The sequence below is a fragment of the Mytilus californianus genome, unplaced genomic scaffold (genome assembly GCF_021869535.1).
Source record: "Mytilus californianus isolate M0D057914Y unplaced genomic scaffold, xbMytCali1.0.p SCAF_10, whole genome shotgun sequence".
Taxonomy (NCBI): Eukaryota; Metazoa; Mollusca; class Bivalvia; order Mytilida; family Mytilidae; genus Mytilus; species Mytilus californianus.
In genome coordinates this window covers 43,728,851-43,752,784 of record NW_026262582.1, presented here as the reverse complement: position 1 = coordinate 43,752,784, position 23,934 = coordinate 43,728,851, and the positions used below count along the sequence as shown (strand labels likewise).

The 23,934-nt window shown below is 32.7% G+C and overlaps 4 protein-coding genes across 6 annotated transcripts in view; 2 read left to right on the top strand and 2 right to left on the bottom strand.

Annotated features, from left to right (window-relative positions):
- Positions 1–23,934, bottom strand: part of LOC127718192 (uncharacterized) — a 147,374-nt gene that overhangs the window by 16,975 nt on the left and 106,465 nt on the right. The window lies entirely within an intron of this gene.
- Positions 1–23,934, bottom strand: part of LOC127718189 (uncharacterized) — a 170,431-nt gene that overhangs the window by 44,903 nt on the left and 101,594 nt on the right. The window lies entirely within an intron of this gene.
- The window catches only part of LOC127718196 (uncharacterized), a 182,901-nt gene that overhangs the window by 68,803 nt on the left and 90,164 nt on the right, over positions 1–23,934 (top strand). The window lies entirely within an intron of this gene.
- Positions 36–4,149, top strand: LOC127718197 (uncharacterized). Its single transcript, XM_052224172.1, has 2 exons — positions 36–124; positions 1,500–4,149. Exon 2 carries the CDS (start codon positions 2,244–2,246, stop codon positions 3,192–3,194), a length of 951 nt encoding a protein of 316 aa, XP_052080132.1. The 5' UTR covers positions 36–124; positions 1,500–2,243; the 3' UTR covers positions 3,195–4,149.

The window sequence follows — 23,934 nt, the reverse complement described above, 5'->3', positions numbered from 1 at the left end:
GCGCTTTTTAATCATATTCTGATCAAGTAGATGGAGGCGAGTCTCTATACATATGACTTCTAACTATTTATGACAATGAATATCGTTTAGAATATGTGTGGACAAATAGTTTAACAATTATCAGGTGAACTTTCTCACATCATTACTGTTCTTTTCTTAAATTTTATAACTTTATCATCAATTAAATTTTACTTCAAACACTGTGAGTTCATGATTTATTGAAAAATGGAAGAAAATTGTGTATTTTTTTCTTGTAATCATGTATTCCACTTCCAAGTTTGATAAATATGATTTTCTCGAAAATTGAATGTTTTCTGGTAATTTTATTTGGATATCAAAGTGTTATCCGAAGTATAGCTTGTAGGAAGCGCAGAAGAGGTTGAGCTAGCTGTAATACCAGGTTTAGTTCACCATTTTCTACATACGGCACTGCCTGTACCAATTCAGGAATATGACAGTTGTTTTCCATTCGTTTAATGTGATTGCCATTTGATGCGGACCTTTCCGTTTTTAATTTTCCTTTGAATTCGGTATTTTTGTAATTTTACTTTTTAATGCTAAAAATGTGTGCACGATCAATGCTTAATTCAAGCCTAATCATTGTTTTCATATGCATTATTGTAACGTTTTCATGGAGGAGCACGTGCAGTCATACATATTTGCCTATATTGGTCGTTTTACTGAAAGGTGCATACAAAATGACTTCCTTGTTATTGAAATAAATATAGCGGTCAATTAAATATATGCTGACGTCTACAGTAACAGCATAAAAAACAAGTTACTGCCCATATCATAATGCTGAATACATATAGTCATAGCAATACCTAGAAAAAATTGGAAAAGAGACATATTTCCTTGTTTTTTCCTTGAAAAAATAAATTATTAACTAGAGGGTGTTTCCCGAGCTTGAAAGACCATTGATTGTCTGTTGATCAATATTTTGTGTATGACGTTGTTAATGTTAACTTTGTCAACGGCACGTGCGCCCTTTGTTTCTAGCGATAATTTTCTATTGCAAGCGAGTAGCACGATAAAAAAAATTCACTAAGTTCTATTTACAAGAAAGATCAAATGAAAAAGAAAAATACAGTGAATTAATTCAATGTATTTTATATATAAATGAAAACTTCTAAGAAAAACGTGACTTATTTGTATGACAATGCAACAGAACGTTTGCAAAATCTACTCTTTATTTCTTAAAAGTAATAATACTAGAACTGTTAATATCCATTCATCATACGGTTGTGTTATATTAAATCAGTACTAGTAAATTTTATCCTAGTTTACAACAATCTCACGGAATTATTTTTGTTGAATTGTTGAAATTTCTCCAAGCCTAATGAATCTTCACATTTATTTATCACCAGAAACTGGTTCGACAAAACTTATTCAATTCCTGATTATTTAAAGGTATAACTTAACATTTATAAATTATGAACCGGATGAAGGATTGGTCAAATGGATAATGATGTTCAAACACATTTTGATTTACCTTACAGGAACTCCTATGGCATCGGCGATTCAATTACCCTGCTGTGGTCCATGTGGGTATGATGACGCAACTAAGGAAGCGAGAAGATGCTGTACTAATTGTGATGAAGGATTGTGTGAAGACTGTGAAAAGGCTCACATAAAAAACAAAATATCGAGAAACCATAAGATTATCTCGATTGAAGATTACCGCAAGATTGAAAATGTTTCTATCTCTGAGGTTTGTGAGAATCACGGAGAAAATCTTGAGTGGTTCTGTAAAACTCACGACAAATCCCTCTGCATGGTTTGTGTCACATCAAATCACAAGCCATGTTCCGATGTTATATCAATAAATATTGTCTCAAGAAATGCCAGTCAATGAGCAGCATTGTCTGACCTTGTAGGGTCAATCGATGGAACACTTAGCAGCCTTAAACAGTGCATAAAAAACCGTGATTCCGCTACAAAGGAAATTGAAAAACAAGAGTTAGAAATAAAAAGGATGATAATTCAAATGCGGGAAAAAAGTAAACTCCCACTTAGACAAGATAGAAGAAAAATTACTCCTGGAACTAGGATCAATTTCTCTTATTTGTAAATCAGAATATGCAAAAATCCTTCGGAAGTTAAAATCAGCAGAGGAAAAGCTTACCAAACTTAGGGAACAAACATTGTACATCAAACAATTTTCTTCAGACATACAGGTGTTTCTTGGGACGTATCAGGGTAATAAGTCGCTCATTTGCGAGACCAAATCCATCAAGGATGCCATGGATGAGTCAAAAGATTATGGATTAATCATAAATCTCAATAGTATAATCACAAAACTGTCAAAAGAAGTTGAAGATTTTGGCCAAATCAAGATCACAGAAAATTCTTCTCAGTTATATTTCAGAGACCCCAAAATCGAAGCTCAGATAGGTATCCCAGTCCCTACATCAAGAAATGTATCCAACACACAGCTTCGGTTAATCAAAACATTTAGAATATCAATGAAAAACAGAATGTCAAAAATGCATGTGACATGTATAACAGGCTGCATCATCTTGCCTAACGGTAATTTATTAATGGCTGATAACGCATGTAAATCTTTAATCGAGTTCAGCGATACAGGTGAACACAGTCGAGACATTCAGGTCTCTGGTTCGCCGTGTTGCATTGCAGCGGTGGATTTTAATCGTATTGTCGTGACTTACGCTAAAAGAAAATTCTTAGAAATAATGAATAACACTACTTTCAAGGTCGAACAGAAAATCAGTTTTCATAAAAGTGCTAGAGGAATATCTCAAGAGAATGGAATACTGTATGTTGTAAGTGGATGCACTACAATACATGTCCTGGATCTATCAGGAAGACAATTGGAAACATTGGAAATATCATCTAATAACGCAACTTATCTCACTACTAGCAGAGACAGGATATTCTACTACACTGACAAAGTGCATTGTTGCCTTATGAATGGAGAAGAGTTATGGCAGTTTGAAAGTAACAACATTACATGTCCTCGCGATGCAGCAGCAGACAGTAACCATAACGTGTATGTCGTAGGTTTTCATTCTAATAATCTAACAATAATACAACATGATGGAATAGACAGTAAAATATTACTAACAGAATCAGATGGACTTGAAAGTCCACGTGCTGTGTACTATGACAACGAGAAAAGAACACTACTCATATGCAATCAAGAGGGAACCTTTTTTTTGTATAAAGTCGTTTAAAAGTTTTCTGATCATTAAATGGAGTTCCTGTGTTCAAGAAAATTTCCTACGAAAGACAATGTCTACATATATTGGCACAATATTACATCATCTTTAACAAACAAAGATCTATTTAGTTTTTAATTTAACTACTTGTATTTGATGACGAGGGCAGTGGCCAAAAATAGTGTCTGAGATTTGAATAACCAAACAATATTTTAGCTTATAACATATTTTAGGATTAATTGAAAAACAATGCAATTTAAAGCGTCGCAAATGGTTTCAAACAACGAAGTCAATGCTAAATTATTTTGAATATTCATGGAAAAACGATCACAACTTTTTTATAAATCTATTTGCAGTTATGTTTGGCGCCAAAATTAGGGGCTAATGTTGAACGGTGCCTCCGTTATGGAAAATTATTAATATTTCACTTTCCGTTGTCCATTGTTCAGCGTGGTACTCGATTATGTTATAATGTTTTATTATTTAGTATTACAATCTAGAAAGATTTTTTTTTCTTCCATTTACTGTCATTTAAAAGAATATTTATCATTTTTATACATGTTATACTTTTCGTTACTGTTAAAGAACATGGTGGACTTTTTTTAGCCTCCTGCTTACCGGGCATTTGGTTTAATTGTTAACGTGGATCCTATGTCTGCACCCTGGGCAACCGAGGATTTTTTTTTTGAATAAACAAGTATCTATTTAAAAATAAAAAAAGTAAAATATTTCACTTTTTCTTGAATCACACGTTGATATAAAAACTAACAAACCTATACATGTTTAATCAAGTAAGACTTTTTTTTTATACAAAGCCTATAAGACGCAGCAACAGTCTATCGAAGTAAAAGTTTAAGAAATGAAAGAAAAAGAGTCAAATTAAAAATATTAAAATGTTATTGTCGGCTAGTTTGTTTTTTGTGTTTAATGATACTTTCAGTGAAACTTGGTAATAAATGTAACACAGTAATACATATAGGGTCTTTGCATCGGAATTAAACATATTTATTCTAAAACCAGTTGTTGGCATGACACGGGTTATGTTCTTCTCATATATTTTATGATGGTATAATACTTAACCCCTAACAGAAGGGATTGTGCCTGATATTCATATGATGAAGACATAATCTTTCAATCAGTTAAATTGAGGTCTGGAACTGGCATGTCAGTAACTGCTAGTAGTCTGTTGTTATTTATGTATTATTGTCATTTTGTTTATTTTCTTTTGTTTCCTATTCTGACATCGGACTCGGACTTCTCTTGAACTGAGTTTTACTGTGCGTACTGTTGTGCGTTTGTTTTTTCTACATTGGCTAGAGGTATAATTGGAGGGTTGAGATCTCAAAAAACATGTTTTACCCCGCCGCATTTTTGCTCCTGTCCCAAGTCAGGAGCCTCTGGCCTTTGTTAGTCTTGTATCATTTTTAATTTTAGTTTCTTGTGTATAATTTGGAGTTGAGTATGACGCCCATTATCACTGAACTTGTATACATATTTGTTTAGGGGCCAGCTGAAGGACGCCTCCGGGTGCGGGAGTTTCTCGCTGCATTGAAGACCCATTGGTGGCCTCCGGCTGTTGTCTGCTCTATGGTCGGGTTGTTGTCTCTTTGACACATTCCCCATTTCCATTCTCAATTTTAATCTTTACCTATTGTTTTTATTGGTACTAACTTTGATTTTATTATGAAAATTTAAAACATAACTAAAGATATAGTGCTAAATATACCTTTCAAAAAAAGAAACGCATAACTGGGATGAATTTTCAAGTTAAAATGAAACGGTCAATTGTATCTTCAAATTTTTACAAGTAAGTTTTAAACTTTAAATGCCAGTTCATTTGATTAGGCTATATGCCACATGACAACTGCGACTCGCTAAAAGTGCATTTAACATTTCGTAGGGAAATTTTGTTAACGTTTTTCACGAGAATTTTGTGGTCAACTCAACTTTTACACTTTTGCGCATATAAGGACTAAGTTTTGAAAATTGATCGTATAGCGTGTTATTTTAGCGAGTGTAAAATTTCGCGATTTCCGGCAACAAAGTATACGAAAAATTTTGGCGGTTTTTATTTTGGCGGATTCTTTAATCCCAATCAAATATTTTAGCGGATACTGAAATGGTTGCAGTTACAAAGTTGTAAAAATTGACAAACAAGGGCATTTTATTATGGTTAAATGATTGTTTTACCTGCATGACGTCTTATTAATTTATTATATTTTGATACAGTTAATCAATAGAATACCGGTACATAGTTATTTTTCACAGGTGTACAAACTTCTTGTAAATGTTATGGTTGATAAGTTACTAAATTGAACGGACCTTTGATGTACTAATTAGATTATAAAACTATCATGAGTGACTTGCAACTCTTATATGATTTGACACTAATTGATAAGGATAAAATACCTGACAGCGTACCTTACATTCTTATATTATTATTAAGTTTATTATGTAACCAATAAACCAATTAACACATAAGAGTCAGTGACCAATGGCCTTTGGCATTTATGTTGTTTAAATTAACATAAACCGTTATTGATCCGTCGAACGGGAAAAAAAGATAGTTTACAAAACGCTTTAGCTATTAAAAAGTATCGAACGTATGCATAAATTTTCGCGGAATTTATTTTCACGATTTCCCCTGACCCGCCACAATAAGCGAAAATAAACACCCCGCGAAAATAACCCTCTATATGTTAATTCATCACAATGTTAAAACGCTGCCATGACAAGGTTGGACTCTGCTATTCGACATATCGTCATCGATTGTCTTCCGGCCGGAGTGCCCACAGTGAAGTAGCAAGAACTGAAAATGTTAACCAGAGCACAATTTCGCGCTGCACTAATGACCGCTCGAGGAGTGGACGCCCTCGCCTAAAGACTCCTGGATAATATCGCTACATCCGGGTATTTCATCTACGGAATCGAACCGTTGCCGCAACAGCTACTGCAGTCGGATACCAGAATTGAGACGAATCAGCTCACAAACTGTCCGCAATCGACTGCGACAATATGGCATTAGACCCAGGAGGCCTTATTTTGGACCTGTTTTGAGGCCGTTACACAGACGGAATCGAGTCCGATGGTGCAACAGATTGAGAGGCTGGTCATTCCGCAACTGGCGCAGAATCTGGCTCAATGATGAGTCCCCTTTTATCCTTCAGAAACATATGGAAGAACTCGTTTTTACTGGCGCATGAATGAACGTTGTGCTTCCTCGTGTGTCCAAGAAGTGGACAGCTTCGGTGGAGGAATGTCATAATGTGGGTGGCTATCTCTATTAACCTTAAAACGGAATTTGTACATGTTCCGGGTAATTTAACGGCACAGAGTTACAAAGACTAAATTCTTCAACCTCACCTTATGCATGTAATTGACCGACAGAGAGAGTTATTCCAGCAGGACAATGTTAGGCCTTACACAGCGCGTTTAAAAATGGACTACCTTGAGCAAAATAACATCAATGTGCTACCTTGGCCTTCCAAATCTCCGGACATGAATTCTATTGAGCATCTTAGGGACCGTGTACCGATCTAAACGTGTGCGCCAGCATCCATTCCCGCCTCAGACCCTTGATCAGTTCCGACAAATATTGCCAAATGAATGGCGAGCAATTCCACGCAACAACATAAGAACATTGATAGCATCCATGCCAAGGAGATGCGTAGCAGTCTTAGCAGAGAGAGGTGGTCATACACGGTACTAATTTTAATGGTACCGGAAGTACCTTTAATTGTGATGAATTGTCTTTTATTCATCAATATCGAAAAAACTTACTGCTGTCTTCTTCTTAATCAAACACGTTTTGAGTGAATATCCTTATTAGTAATTGTAACATTTCCATTCAGAGTACATGCGTTTCTTTTTTAGCAGAGTATATATACCGTTATGACAACTCATTAACCTACATTCTGTCGATACTGTTAACCTATATTTTGGCATTGCACAAGGTTATTCGTTTCTTAGACTGTTTATGACGTCTTTACATTTAATTCTTTGGATGTGTTCTGATTGATACTTTAGTCAATTCTTTGGATGTGTACTGATTGATACTTTAGTCAATTCTTTGGATGTGTACTAATTGATACATTAGTCTGGGAGATCATGATTTATTCATTAGTTGAAAAGGCTTTAAACTAGTTTTCAGTAAATTCGAGAACGCGATGATTCATGAGTATTATTTTTTTTATGTTATTTGTTTTGTGTCTTGTACCATTCTTTTGAGTTAAGTCATGCAGTTGCTAGTAATTTTCATAGTTTGTTCTGATGTTCCGCTGTTTCACCACTGTCCTCGGATAGGGGAGGGTTGCACTCTCACAAACATGTTTAACCCCGTCAAATTCTTTATGTGCCTGCTTCAAGTCAGGCGCCTGTATTTCAGTGGTTGTCGTTGGTTTATTTTTTTTCGTAAATTGTTTTGTTATTAATTAGTTTTCTAATTTGAATGGTTTCACATTTTTTCATGTTGGGGTCATTTATAGCCGACTATACGGTATGGGGTTTTCTCATTGTCGAAGGCCGAACGATGGCTATAATTGCTTACATCCAATTCAGTTGAACTCTGGTGGATAATTGTGCCATTGGTAATAATACCACATCTCTTTTTTATATTGGATATATCATGGTGAATAACTGCTGGTGGAAGGCGGATACACGAATAAAATCACTGACCTGAGGTAGGAAGCTTGAAATCCTTGTTTACCAAGAACGCCATTGAACTCACAACATCCGAGTTAACAGGCATGTGATTGATGTTGCTTTGGTCGCCAAGACCCTTAAGTCAGCTAGTAAGTGTCGAATGTGAGCATGCTGTCATTTTAATCGAAATGATCGGTGTCGTTTTTAACTGACAGAACATTATTTATGCAGAATTTAATTGTCTAGGACAGTTAATCTAAATGACGAAATTGGTGTTATTTTATGCGATGTAAGATGTTCCCACAAAAAATAGTTAAGCTTATATTTATTAATTTACACCTTAATTTACAATATGATTTATTTCAAATTGATAAATTTTACATTAGATAATACTGACTTGGGTGAAGAAATTAAATAACTCATTTTTTGGGGTTTTTTTTTTGCGACCGGCTGTAAAATGCATTCCCAAGCGAGCCATCCGTTTGTATAAGCGGGATGAAAAAATTCACAGCAACGTCGGGTCAGAATGGGAATGGTAAATCCAATGCTTATGTGTCACAATCTGAACACATTACAGAACACTTCTGACAACCATTTGAATAGTTCGTAGGTAGGTAAATGCAAGAGTCTGTCAAGATAAAACTTCTGTCCCTATTCAGCATATCATTTTTTTTTAGCAGCAGTCCAGTTTTTCATCCTTCATCCCGGTTGACTTCTTTGACAGGAACCAGCTTTTGTATTTATTGTTAATTTATTCTCGTCCTCAACATGCATTATTTATTTGCCACTAATAGATAGAAAAAGTTTACAGAAAACCTACAGTATCAATTAAACAAATACAATAAATTTGGCAGTAAACGAATGCAATGGTCTTATGTACAATGAAGTATGAAATATTGATATATATACATGTATTATAAACTGTATAACGAAATATAAAGAAATTAAGTATGACAATAATATTTACAAGGGGGACTAACATTTTTATTAATACACTTAATAAATTATAAAAAAAAAATCTTCAAGGTGATTGATTGTCATTACCAAATATTTAATTGACATAACACTTGATATACTTAAATATAGACTTAAAGTCAAGCAAGAACAATCAATCAATTAATCTGGAGGCGGGCTTCAGCTGGCCTCTAAACAATAATGTATACTAGTTCTATATTAATTACAAATTATAAAAATGCCATTTTTCTTTATGTGTATATTTTTCCAAAAATAGAAATTCTATAACTAGCAATTTACACCTACAAAAAAACAAATGTAGCAGTATGGTATCAAAAAGCATGGGGCGTACTCCTAATATCTCAATTGCTTGTCATTTCTAACTGTTTGAGAAGCTTCTAATTGTAAAAGAAGTTTTGTTATACGGATGCGAGTAATTCAGATAAAGGTTAACAAACCATATATTGGAAAGGTCGCACCTTGAATTTATTTTCCTTACAAATAAATCCTTATTTTACCGTTATCCACATTGCTGTTCTTTAAGCAAACGATTGCTTACATTCATTTTTTAGATTATTGACCCTTTCAATTGTATAAGTATACATCAACGCGAACTACTTCCAGAAGAATCTCCCAATGGTAATGAGCAGGTAGTTAATTAAATTAATTAGTTTTGATGTCGGACATTCGTCAATGAGACAGCAATATGACGACATCGTGAAAAAAAAACTCAGTCTTATTAAACAAGCAAGATTCTATTATTTTACCTTAAACAGATACAATACTCATAGTACTTTATCATAGGGTTCTATAATTTCAAAGGCAGCAAATTCATGTGGAAAGTTTATATTCAACAACACTTACACTTTGTCATGATATATGCCCATTTTGAATATTTTATGGCCCTGCTATCTAGCTTTTGTTGAAGGCTTGTGCATTCATTAAGGTTTAAAATCCGACTGTAATTGAATATTGAATGCAAACAAACATAAAACAGTAATAAGTCTAATTTACTAATAAAGTACCAAAAATTCACAAAAATACGTTTAAGTGTAATAAGTATCTTTTAGTTATGAAGAAGCTTTTGTAAAGGTATTCTGGAAAAGTCTGTTTCTAGTAACAAAAGACAATGGATGCAAATAATGGTAAGGGATTGAAAACACTGTGTGGCAAAAATCAAAAGTCACGAGAAAGATCCATTATCAATCGGAAGTTTAAACTCCTATGTCATGCCATTTAAACATTATGGTTTGATGGAAAGAAGATGAAAAGAAGACAGAAAGTCTTATCGTACAACTGGCCACCTATGGATCCCTCATGTACGTGTTGCAACCATGCTATTGTCGTGCTTATCTAGCTGTGAGTCCACGTTGAATCCATCATTTACATCAGGAAATATCTGCACCAAATCAGGAATAAATCAGTTATTTATTTCATTCGTTTCATTGATTGATATATGTTAATGTTTGATTTTGTAGTTTTGTATAGACTTCCCCCTTTTTTGGCTTGTCTTGCTTGGAGTTTTATAGTTTTTTTACTACTTGTTTTTAACATGCAGAGAGCATTGCATTCTCCCTCTGTGAGACAAATAATAGAATAGCCCCATCCTGATCAAACGTGAACGCGAATTGATGCATCCGATTCATCCAAAAAGAGACAAATATCTTACACATGGACCTAACTGCTGGACGAGAGAAGTCAATGTATGACTATAATTCTATACCACAATCTACTTTTCAGGTCTTGTTTGTATTTGTAAATCCATTCCATCAACCTGCCTCTTCACAAAATATTTAATATTTTAGAAAAAATGGCTTAAAAAGGGAGAAAACCTACGAAAGGGGCAATGGAAAATTATCAGTCCATTAAAAAAAGACAACACCATTAGGTAAAAATAAAACGATCAAACACAATCACAAATAACGAAACAGTATACAGGAAAACCAAGAATTGAACCTTGTTCAAAAGGGTAAACAGCTGCATAACCCACATGTGAAATATGTGTCAACAAAAACGTGTTTAGCAATATTCTCTGATACAAGCAATGACAATTGGTAAAGATAAATGTAGGATAAAAGGGAGTTCTTCTTAATTCTAAAATAAACAAAATCAGATTAAGTGAAATTTAGAAAAAAACAGCTTACAATATACATATACACTTGACAACGGTATAGTACAATACGCGATGACAGTTGTTTATATGAATTGTATGCCATATTTCCACATTGGTTAAAATACATAATATTTGTTTTTCTAAAATAATTTCTGTAGATCACTTTCGTCAGTGATCTGGACGAAAAATAATAAAAAAACTTCCAGGCAAATATAAAAATCGCGAATTTCTTTAACATAAATTGTGATGAACAACCTCGATATTATGGGGATGGACAACCGAAAGTACCGACTACCTTCGTTTAAAGCAAAATTCAATTTAGATAACGATTGTCTCACTGTTTATATTTACCACCATAATCAGCTGAAGAACGCTTGATAAGAGTAGTAGACAAAACCACAAATGTATTTCCCCTTTTCTTCCAATGTTAAATCATGTAATTTCAGGCATTCACAGTACGTTTGTCTCAAGTCTAAAGTGACTTCTGCTGGAAACATCAATAATTTTTAATCATTGTTTATAAAAGCTCACTGGTTTCAGGATGTTCGTAGCTACAAACACAGAAACATATATTACCAAGAACAAACAAAATATACCATCGAAGTTCGATTTCAAATTTGATTTTTATTATTTCTAATTAACATACATACAGCGTTCAACAGTGGTCTTCAGACTTTAAAATATCAACTTCTACCAAAGTTACATTATACATTTAGTTTACGAATTCAAAATTTACAGCTATGTTTACGAGCTATTTAGTATGAAATATTTACTACTTTCCACAAACTTCACAAGGTAGGTCATGTCTAAGTGATTCTACACCTAAAAACATACTTTTAACGATTGTTAAGCTTCCATTGTCCTACCTTATTAGAACTGGCTAACACTGAATAAAGATTGTAACAAAACATATCAAGAGCATTATCATGGAAACCATCGTGCAATCGGGACAAAAATGTAGATAAAGGCAACAGTAGTTTACTGCTGTTCAAAAGTCATAAATCGATTGAGAGGAAACAAATCCGGGTTACAAACTAAAGCCGAGGGAACAATCAAATATAAGATGGAAACAACGGAACAACAGAAACACTAAAGTGCAACAAAAACCAACGCCAACATACATAGAAACGAACTATTTGATAACAACTGCCATATTCCTGACTTTGTAAAATATTTGATTTCATGCCTTAATCGTTTTAGTTGGAAGGAATTGTACTTAACGTCATACTTCTTTGAGTTAACATAATTTTGGAATATTAGAATGTGACTATTACATGTGTTGTACTATTTCTCATCTGTAACCATTATGTTACATTTTATATAAGAAATAATAAATAATGATAATAATAAATTTAAACTTTTAATCAGGTAATCTATGTTTAAGGAATAAAAGTTTGTTTTTTATTACAGTATTGATATTCAATTATATATTTTACCTGGCTAATCTATAGAGTATAAGATAAGATCAATGTTGGCCCAGCATTGGCCCAACATAGAGTAGTAAATCTAATTTCATTCAATGATCACATTCGGTGTAACATTCACTTTTGTATGGATAAAAAAGTGAACTTAAAAATGAATAAAGTGAACAAAATTCCTCGCAAATATCAGATATATTGATCTGCTGTGTCTAACTTCGGCCCATCATTGGAACAACATTGGTTGAAAATTGTGATGCAAACAACAACAAGTGGTGTTTGCTACTAATATAATGCCAACGTTGGCCCGATTATTTATAACCAACATGAGATAATAATATGAACTTACAACAGCAGGCCAACGTTGGGCCAATGTTGTGCAGCCAACACCAACGTACGACCAACGGACCGATAATTTGCCAACGTTGACCCACTATTAGTCTGTTGACTGGGAAGCCGTTCAAAGTATTTTGACGATGAATGGATTCATAACAGGTCTGTTGACTGAATTGAACATCTCAAAGCAATTTATTAACACGTTTCTAAAATACGTATCCCTATTTATAATTTCTACACTGTGTGCGTTACATGAAAATAAACAACGTCTTTGCATGTTGGTGTTTGTTTTTGTTGCACTTTAGTGCTCCTGTTGTTCTTTTGTTTTCCTCTTATAGTTGATGTGTTCCCTCGTTTTTAGTTTGTAACCCGGATTTGTTTTCTCTCAATCGATTTATGACTTTTGAACACCGGTATACTACTGTTGCCTATTTTTTATCAGCAAACAATTATTACACTACTGCGTTTTATTCATGAAGCGAACATTTGGTTTTATTAGTCAGTATTTAGTTTTTGGCAAATGTCACTTCCTATTAATATCATAAATCATAGATTGCAAAATTTTTAATTACCCATATACATAATTAAATGCACTAAGAAATGTGCTTTTCGGGCATTTAATACATTGATTCGTTAATGCCGTGTAACACATGAGACTTATCAATGCTATGTGCTATACATTTGGTCCTTGTCGAATGTGTTAGGGTTCCGTCGTTGTTTAAGGCTTTATACTAGGGACTCTGTGGGATTTTTTTTAATGAAAAAGATACACAAAAAGCATTTATTATTTGAAATATATATGTGATAGAAATATACTAGGACAAGAGTTTTCATTTTTATGTTTGACCTTTGACCCCAAGCATCTGCCTGATATTCATGAATATATACCTTTTTGTCTGCCAACATTCCAATTTACAACAAAAACACACTTAAAACTTAGTAATATGATTACCGCAGCACACATCATACACAAAATGAACAGAAAAGATGCAAAAACTAACTATTTTTTATAGCGTATGACCATTGTACGTGAAAATCTTATTTCGCACAGGAAAATACGGGAAACTGTACTAGTTAGCACAAAACATTTAAAAACGAAATTTTCAAATGACATTTGTCTTGAATTTTTAATTTCCATGTACTAACTATTTGACCATATGATTTACACAAATAGCAGTTTCTTGTTTTAGAAGTGTAGCAAGTGTTTAATAAGGCTACCATTGTTGGATGCACAAGTCGGTTTGTCTAAGGTCCAGGGTAAGAACTGAAAAAATAGAGCTAAATTTCCCTGAATATATTAGACATCCGGATAATTTCAAAAGAGTCTTCATCATTATCAATATTTAGAGTATGGTATCTTCTTGTGTATACTTTGAAGGTCTAACCACAACATTACGACATTTCTTTAAAAACATATCACCTAATTATGGGTCGAAGCTGCAACTAAGGTACATTGTTACAAGTATGCACATGTACATTTGTACCACAACAATGAAGAAGAATAGCATACTTTACCAAAACCAATAAAATTGAGAATGGACACGGGGCCACACTAAACTCCAAAGTAACGCTCCTTCTTGTATTTCAGATACAAATCATTTTAGTTATTTTAAGGATGTCTTTCAGTGCAAAAATTTTTAATATCATTTTCTAATATTTTGTTTATACATACTGTTTTAAAAACTGTCCCCTACAACAATATATAGCACTGAATAACCTTTTGAATTAATAGATAGATATGTGTAATTTTTTTTGTAAAATCTTCAATATGTATTGATTTAGACTCTAGAATACTTCGGATTTGTAACCTCCAAGTAAAAAAACTTGAATAATAAGATGTTATTTTTAAAAAATATTTAATCGAAATATTACAATGCATGTATTTTAATAAATCCGTGTGGTGGTGGATGAAAACGACGGCTAATTTACATGAAGGAGTCAAACCAGATAAGAAACTCTTATTCATCTGTAAATTGATCTTTATACATGACACGATATGTGGTTTATAATTATAATTGACTGAATGTCCAGTGACAAACATTTCATATATGCTCAATAAGTTAGCAAATCAAATTATTCATTTAATTATTGTCTTCAAAAATAGACGACCGCGGAATGGAGGGCAGGAAATTAAGACTTCAAACGTTATAGTAGGATTGTTAAGTATGTGTGTGGATTTGCCTTGCAGAAAGATAAATGCTCTCCGCAAACAAGGCTTCAAATTTAAAGTTGACATACTGTTGCTTCGTATTTATGCATCCGATATACCAAACAGCTAAAGTACAGCCACCTCAATAATGGTCTAACATCCGAAAAACCTGGGCTAAAAATTTGGCTTGAAAAAGGAATAGTATAGCCATGCATATTTTTAATTCAGGTTACAAAATGTTCAAGCTTAGAAACATTACATCTGGGTTAAAAACAGCTAGATTAATACAACTTTCTTTAATTTATATATAATATATATAATTTGAAAGGAACTTTGAGATTTTCAGGAATATATAGTTTTAAAAATGATATTATTATGAATGAACGCTGTTACATGTAAATCTAAATCACATTAATATAAACTGTATCGTGGTAAAAAATATCTAAATCAGATTGATATAAACTGTATCGTGTTAAAAAATCTTAATTCAACTTGATAAATGTTGTTAGATTTTAAACATATACATGCAACACTTTGACATATGCTTGGTTCAAATAAGTGTAGCAATTTTGCAATTTCGAAATGAATTTAGTGAGTGGTTTAGTGTTTTTTGATTGGGAGCATTTATGTAACTTTCTAAGACCCCGTTTACACTTGTAAAAAAGTGAACTTGAAAATGAATAAAGTGAACAAAATTCCTCGCAAATATCAGATATATTGATCTGCTGTGTCTAACTTCGGCCCATCATTGGAACAACATTGGTTGAAAATTGTGATGCAAACAACAACAAGTGGTGTTTGCTACTAATATAATGCCAACGTTGGCCCGATTATTTATAACCAACATGAGATAATAATATGAACTTTCAACAGCAGGCCAACGTTGGGCCAATGTTGTGCAGCCAACACCAACGTACGACCAACGGACCGATAATTTGCCAACGTTGGCCCACTATTAGTCTGTTGACTGGGAAGCCGTTCAAAGTATTTTGACGATGAATGGATTCATAACAGGTCTGTTGACTGAATTGAACATCTCAAAGCAACTAATTAACACGTTTCTAAAATACGTATCCCTATTTATAATTTCTACACTGTGTGCGTTACATGAAAATAAACAACGTCTTTGCATGTTGGTGTTTGTTTTTGTTGCACTTTAGTGCTCCTGTTGTTCTTTTGTTTTCCTCTTATAGTTGATGTGTTCCCTCGTTTTTAGTTTGTAATCCGGATTTGTTTTCTCTCAATCGATTTATGACTTTTGAACACCGGTATACTACTGTTGCCTATTTTTTATCAGCAAACAATTATTACACTACTGCGTTTTATTCATGAAGCGAACATTTGGTTTTATTAGTCAGTATTTAGTTTTTGGCAAATGTCACTTCCTATTAATATCATAAATCATAGATTGCAAAATTTTTAATTACCCATATACATAATTAAATGCACTAAGAAATGTGCTTTTCGGGCATTTAATACATTGATTCGTTAATGCCGTGTAACACATGAGACTTATCAATGCTATGTGCTATACATTTGGTCCTTGTCGAATGTGTTAGGGTTCCGTCGTTGTTTAAGGCTTTATACTAGGGACTCTGTGGGATTTTTTTTAATGAAAAAAATACACAAAAAGCATTTATTATTTGAAATATATATGTGATAGAAATATACTAGGACAAGAGTTTTCATTTTTATGTTTGACCTTTGACCTCAAGCATCTGCCTGATATTCATGAATATATACCTTTTTGTCTGCCAACATTCCAATTTACAACAAAAACACACTTAAAACTTAGTAATATGATTACCGCAGCACACATCATACACAAAATGAACAGAAAAGATGCAAAAACTAACTATTTTTTATAGCGTATGACCATTGTACGTGAAAATCTTATTTCGCACAGGAAAATACGAGAAACTGTACTAGTTAGCACAAAACATTTAAAAACGAAATTTTCAAATGACATTTGTCTTGAATTTTTAATTTCCATGTACTAACTATTTGACCATATGATTTACACAAATAGCAGTTTCTTGTTTTAGAAGTGTAGCAAGTGCTTAATAAGGCTACCATTGTTGGATGCACAAGTCGGTTTGTCTAAGGTCCAGGGTAAGAACTGAAAAAATAGAGCTAAATTTCCCTGAATATATTAGACATCCGGATAATTTCAAAAGAGTCTTCATCATTATCAATATTTAGAGTATGGTATCTTCTTGTGTATACTTTGAAGGTCTAACCACAACATTACGACATTTCTTTAAAAACATATCACCTAATTATGGGTCGAAGCTGCAACTAAGGTACATTGTTACAAGTATGCACATGTACATTTGTACCACAACAATGAAGAAGAATAGCATACTTTACCAAAACCAATAAAATTGAGAATGGACACGGGGCCACACTAAACTCCAAAGTAACGCTCCTTCTTGTATTTCAGATACAAATCATTTTAGTTATTTTAAGGATGTCTTTCAGTGCAAAAATTTTTAATATCATTTTCTAATATTTTGTTTATACATACTGTTTTAAAAACTGTCCCCTACAACAATATATAGCACTGAATAACCTTTTGAATTAATAGATAGATATGTGTAATTTTTTTTGTAAAATCTTCAATATGTATTGATTTAGACTCTAGAATACTTCGGATTTGTAACCTCCAAGTAAAAAAACTTGAATAATAAGATGTTATTTTTAAAAAATATTTAATCGAAATATTACAATGCATGTATTTTAATAAATCCGTGTGGTGGTGGATGAAAACGACGGCTAATTTACATGAAGGAGTCAAACCAGATAAGAAACTCTTATTCATCTGTAAATTGATCTTTATACATGACACGATATGTGGTTTATAATTATAATTGACTGAATGTCCAGTGACAAACATTTCATATATGCTCAATAAGTTAGCAAATCAAATTATTCATTTAATTATTGTCTTCAAAAATAGACGACCGCGGAATGGAGGGCAGGAAATTAAGACTTCAAACGTTATAGTAGGATTGTTAAGTATGTGTGTGGATTTGCCTTGCAGAAAGATAAATGCTCTCCGCAAACAAGGCTTCAAATTTAAAGTTGACATACTGTTGCTTCGTATTTATGCATCCGATATACCAAACAGCTAAAGTACAGCCACCTCAATAATGGTCTTACATCCGAAAAACCTGGGCTAAAAATTTGGCTTGAAAAAGGAATAGTATAGCCATGCATATTTTTAATTCAGGTTACAAAATGTTCAAGCTTAGAAACATTACATCTGGGTTAAAAACAGCTAGATTAATACAACTTTCTTTAATTTATATATAATATATATAATTTGAAAGGAACTTTGAGATTTTCAGGGATATATAGTTTTAAAAATGATATTATTATGAATGAACGCTGTTACATGTAAATCTAAATCACATTAATATAAACTGTATCGTGGTAAAAAATATCTAAATCAGATTGATATAAACTGTATCGTGTTAAAAAATCTTAATTCAACTTGATAAATGTTGTTAGATTTTAAACATATACATGCAACACTTTGACATATGCTTGGTTCAAATAAGTGTAGCAATTTTGCAATTTCGAAATGAATTTAGTGAGTGGTTTAGTGTTTTTTGATTGGGAGCATTTATGTAACTTTCTAAGACCCCGTTTACACTTGTAAAAAAGTGAACTTGAAAATGAATAAAGTGAACAAAATTCCTCGCAAATATCAGATATATTGATCTACTGTGTCTAACTTCGGCCCATCATTGGAACAACATTGGTTGAAAATTGTGATGCAAACAACAACAAGTGGTGTTTGCTACTAATATAATGCCAACGTTGGCCCGATTATTTATAACCAAAATGAGATAATAATATGAACTTTCAACAGCAGGCCAACGTTGGGCCAATGTTGTGCAGCCAACACCAACGTACGACCAACGGACCGATAATTTGCCAACGTTGGCCCACTATTAGTCTGTTGACTGGGAAGCCGTTCAAAGTATTTTGACGATGAATGGATTCATAACAGGTCTGTTGACTGAATTGAACATCTCAAAGCAACTTATTAACACGTTTCTAAAATACGTATCCCTATTTATAATTTCTACACTGTGTGCGTTACATGAAAATAAACAACGTCTTTGCATGTTGGTGTTTGTTTTTGTTGCACTTTAGTGCTCCTGTTGTTCTTTTGTTTTCCTCTTATAGTTGATGTGTTCCCTCGTTTTTAGTTTGTAATCCGGATTTGTTTTCTCTCAATCGATTTATGACTTTTGAACACCGGTATACTACTGTTGCCTATTTTTTATCAGCAAACAATTATTACACTACTGCGTTTTATTCATGAAGCGAACATTTGGTTTTATTAGTCAGTATTTAGTTTTTGGCAAATGTCACTTCCTATTAATATCATAAATCATAGATTGCAAAATTTTTAATTACCCATATACATAATTAAATGCACTAAGAAATGTGCTTTTCGGGCATTTAATACATTGATTCGTTAATGCCGTGTAACACATGAGACTTATCAATGCTATGTGCTATACATTTGGTCCTTGTCGAATGTGTTAGGGTTCCGTCGTTGTTTAAGGCTTTATACTAGGGACTCTGTGGGATTTTTTTTAATGAAAAAAATACACAAAAAGCATTTATTATTTGAAATATATATGTGATAGAAATATACTAGGACAAGAGTTTTCATTTTTATGTTTGACCTTTGACCTCAAGCATCTGCCTGATATTCATGAATATATACCTTTTTGTCTGCCAACATTCCAATTTACAACAAAAACACACTTAAAACTTAGTAATATGATTACCGCAGCACACATCATACACAAAATGAACAGAAAAGATGCAAAAACTAACTATTTTTTATAGCGTATGACCATTGTACGTGAAAATCTTATTTCGCACAGGAAAATACGGGAAACTGTACTAGTTAGCACAAAACATTCAAAAACGAAATTTTCAAATGACATTTGTCTTGAATTTTTAATTTCCATGTACTAACTATTTGACCATATGATTTACACAAATAGCAGTTTCTTGTTTTAGAAGTGTAGCAAGTGCTTAATAAGGCTACCATTGTTGGATGCACAAGTCGGTTTGTCTAAGGTCCAGGGTAAGAACTGAAAAAATAGAGCTAAATTTCCCTGAATATATTAGACATCCGGATAATTTCAAAAGAGTCTTCATCATTATCAATATTTAGAGTATGGTATCTTCTTGTGTATACTTTGAAGGTCTAACCACAACATTACGACATTTCTTTAAAAACATATCACCTAATTATGGGTCGAAGCTGCAACTAAGGTACATTGTTACAAGTATGCACATGTACATTTGTACCACAACAATGAAGAAGAATAGCATACTTTACCAAAACCAATAAAATTGAGAATGGAAACGGGGCCACACTAAACTCCAAAGTAACGCTCCTTCTTGTATTTCAGATACAAATCATTTTAGTTATTTTAAGGATGTCTTTCAGTGCAAAAATTTTGAATATCATTTTCTAATATTTTGTTTATACATACTGTTTCAAAAACTGTCCCCTACAACAATATATAGCACTGAATAACCTTTTGAATTAATAGATAGATATGTGTAATTTTTTTTGTAAAATCTTCAATATGTATTGATTTAGACTCTAGAATACTTCGGATTTGTAACCTCCAAGTAAAAAAACTTGAATAATAAGATGTTATTTTTAAAAAATATTTAATCGAAATATTACAATGCATGTATTTTAATAAATCCGTGTGGTGGTGGATGAAAACGACGGTTAATTTACATGAAGGAGTCAAACCAGATAAGAAACTCTTATTCATCTGTAAATTGATCTTTATACATGACACGATATGTGGTTTATAATTATAATTGGCTGAATGTCCAGTGACAAACATTTCATATATGCTCAATAAGTTAGCAAATCAAATTATTCATTTAATTATTGTCTTCAAAAATAGACGACCGCGGAATGGAGGGCAGGAAATTAAGACTTCAAACGTTATAGCAGGATTGTTAAGTATGTGTGTGGATTTGCCTTGCAGAAAGATAAATGCTCTCCGCAAACAAGGCTTCAAATTTAAAGTTGACATACTGTTGCTTCGTATTTATGCATCCGATATACCAAACAGCTAAAGTACAGCCACCTCAATAATGGTCTTACATCCGAAAAACCTGGGCCAAAAATTTGGCTTGAAAAAGGAATAGTATAGCCATGCATATTTTTAATTCAGGTTACAAAATGTTCAAGCTTAGAAACATTACATCTGGATTAAAAACAGCTAGATTAATACAACTTTCTTTAATTTATATATAATATATATAATTTGAAAGGAACTTTGAGATTTTCAGGGATATATAGTTTTAAAAATGATATTATTATGAATGAACGCTGTTACATGTAAATCTAAATCACATTAATATAAACTGTATCGTGGTAAAAAATATCTAAATCACATTGATATAAACTGTATCGTGTTAAAAAATCTTAATTCAACTTGATAAATGTTGTTAGATTTTAAACATATACATGCAACACTTTGACATATGCTTGGTTCAAATAAGTGTAGCAATTTTGCAATTTCGAAATGAATTTAGTGAGTGGTTTAGTGTTTTTTGATTGGGAGCATTTATGTAACTTTCTAAGACCCCGTTTACACTTGTAAAAAAGATCGATCTTTCTTGAGATCGATCGATCCTTAGTCTAATGTAAACGGGAAAGATCGATCTTCAATCGGACTTGAAAATTCCACCTCCACAAGTGGTTGTAAAAAGATCGATCTTATTTGAATCGATCTTTCTTCAAGTGTAAACGCTAAGATCGATCGCAATCGATCTTTCTTCAAGTGAATGATATATTTAGATATGAAAATAATCTGCGCATGTTTGGCGGCAAAGACACACGTGTTTAAAAACGATGGATGGGAAAATATTCCGCCGTTTTTGGATCATTCTTCTGAATCGATAAATTCTAGTTCTTTGCTGCAAATTTTCATCTTCAAAGGCATTGACAGTTTGTTTTTAAGTGATAGTCTCGCATTTCTTTTTTAATGACTTGTGACGTGTGAACCAAAAAGATAATTGATAACTGCATACAAAATTTCAATGATCCAACTATTTTCTCCATAATTTTGCAGTGTGTGATAGTCCACCGAAATGCGCTCGTTATAATTCACCTCTATTTTTACGATTATTTGTTCACGAAATGTAAATTAATCAGGTTAGACCGATTCTGTTTATTTTGCATTGTAAACGCACTAGATTAAATAAGATCGATCTGGATCGATCTTGCTTGTGCAAATGTAAACGCGAACTGGTCTTTTTAAGATCGATTTAAATAAAGATCAGTTCAATTTCGTACAAGTTTAATATTTTAAAGAAGACGTGTTTCATGTAGTATATATATATGTGTTACGTGACACAAATTCAATGTTGAATCAAATGCTTATTTTAAATATTATACTTGTTTTTTTCAAATTTAATCAATACTGAATGGTAATAACTGAGGACAATCAATAACAAGCTTTTATAGCCGACCAAAGGGTATTTTTTTTTCTCATTGTTGAAGGCCGTACCGTTGCCTATAATTGCTTACATCCACTTCATTTGAACTTTGATGGATAGTTGTCTCTTTGGCAATCATACCACATCTCCTTATTTTTATTTTGTTTGTATCCATATTATTTTAAGATAAAACATGATGTTGTTAATTCTTTTTTGCTTGTTTTGCTTATTTTCATTTTAATTTTTCGTTAAATCATTTTGACGTTTCTTTTTCGTCTTGTTTTATGTTTGTTTTTTTTTTGTTTTTTTTTTCGAAAATGGGGGGGGGGGGGGGGGGGGGGGTTTATTTTTTTCAACATTTTTTACAAAACCTGGACCATTCTAATTTTTAAAATAGAAAAATTTTACGTCGCTTGTATTGCATATTTTGTTTGAATTCAATTATAATAATATATTTTTTCTTTAAAGGAAAGTATTAATTGGTTGAGTAAATAAATTATTTATACTTAACTCTTACTATTGCATTACAATTTTTATTAAGTTATGTGAATTCAAGTGTACAGAATATCCTGCACAGTACCTCAAACTATTTTTTATAAACAAAGGGAATTAACCCTTATCAGGTATCTATTAAGACAATATTTCATGAAGTTAATTTTTCGGGCGAATCTTTGTCGTATGTGTGCAGGTAAATATGTATTCGAATTTATAATCTGATTAATTGACAACAATGGATCGCGAATAACGCAACCATTACGTTCGACAGTGTAAATTTTTTAGCAGAAACTGAAAGTTTAACTGACTGCATGATGATGTGAATAGTGAATTAATGTAACGTTACGGCGCTTTTTTGGTTCTTTTAATGCTGGACCTTGCCGTCTTTGACGCACTGGCGCCTCGTCAATTCGTAACATATTTACATAAACTGGACATTGTTGTAAAGATAATATGTTGAAGATTGCGGGGAGCGATGGATCCTTGAAAAATATGTGAACATGGGGTATATTTTCGGGGGAAAACTCAAAATTTTGTTGATTTTCTTCAAAATTAGACATCTTATTGACGAAATTGGATTAGGATACCTACAAAATTTTACTGTTCTCAACTTCAGGATGATGCATGCAAAATTTTGATGTCTGTTTACGTTTCTATAAATAGCGCTAGGTCCCGATAGGATATTAAATTGTTGCATATGATAGCGAAAAATAAACGTTATAGATAATATTACCGATTTTGACATTGTTAAGAAATATAAAAAGGTAAAGTCTATAACTTTTAGCCTAGTTTGAAGAGCTAAAATTCAAGTTTCCTATGATATTTTATTTTTAACTGACATTGATTGAAAAAGTTTTTTTTTGTAATTTTTACCAACGTCGATAACACCAATTATGCATTACGGCAGATATGAGTTTATTGACGTGACGTTCCCACAGAGTCCCTATTTATACATCACTGCAGATATAATTTGTTGTAAACCTGTCAGTATGAACTGTGAATTGTCAATTATGCGATTATATCATCATCAGGTTTTACAGTCCTCTCCGTTTAGCTTTCATAGTTTAAATGAGGAATACAAGTTAGAGCACGTCAACAAAGGTAAAAATGCAACATATACTAAAAAATTCAATTATGAAGTAC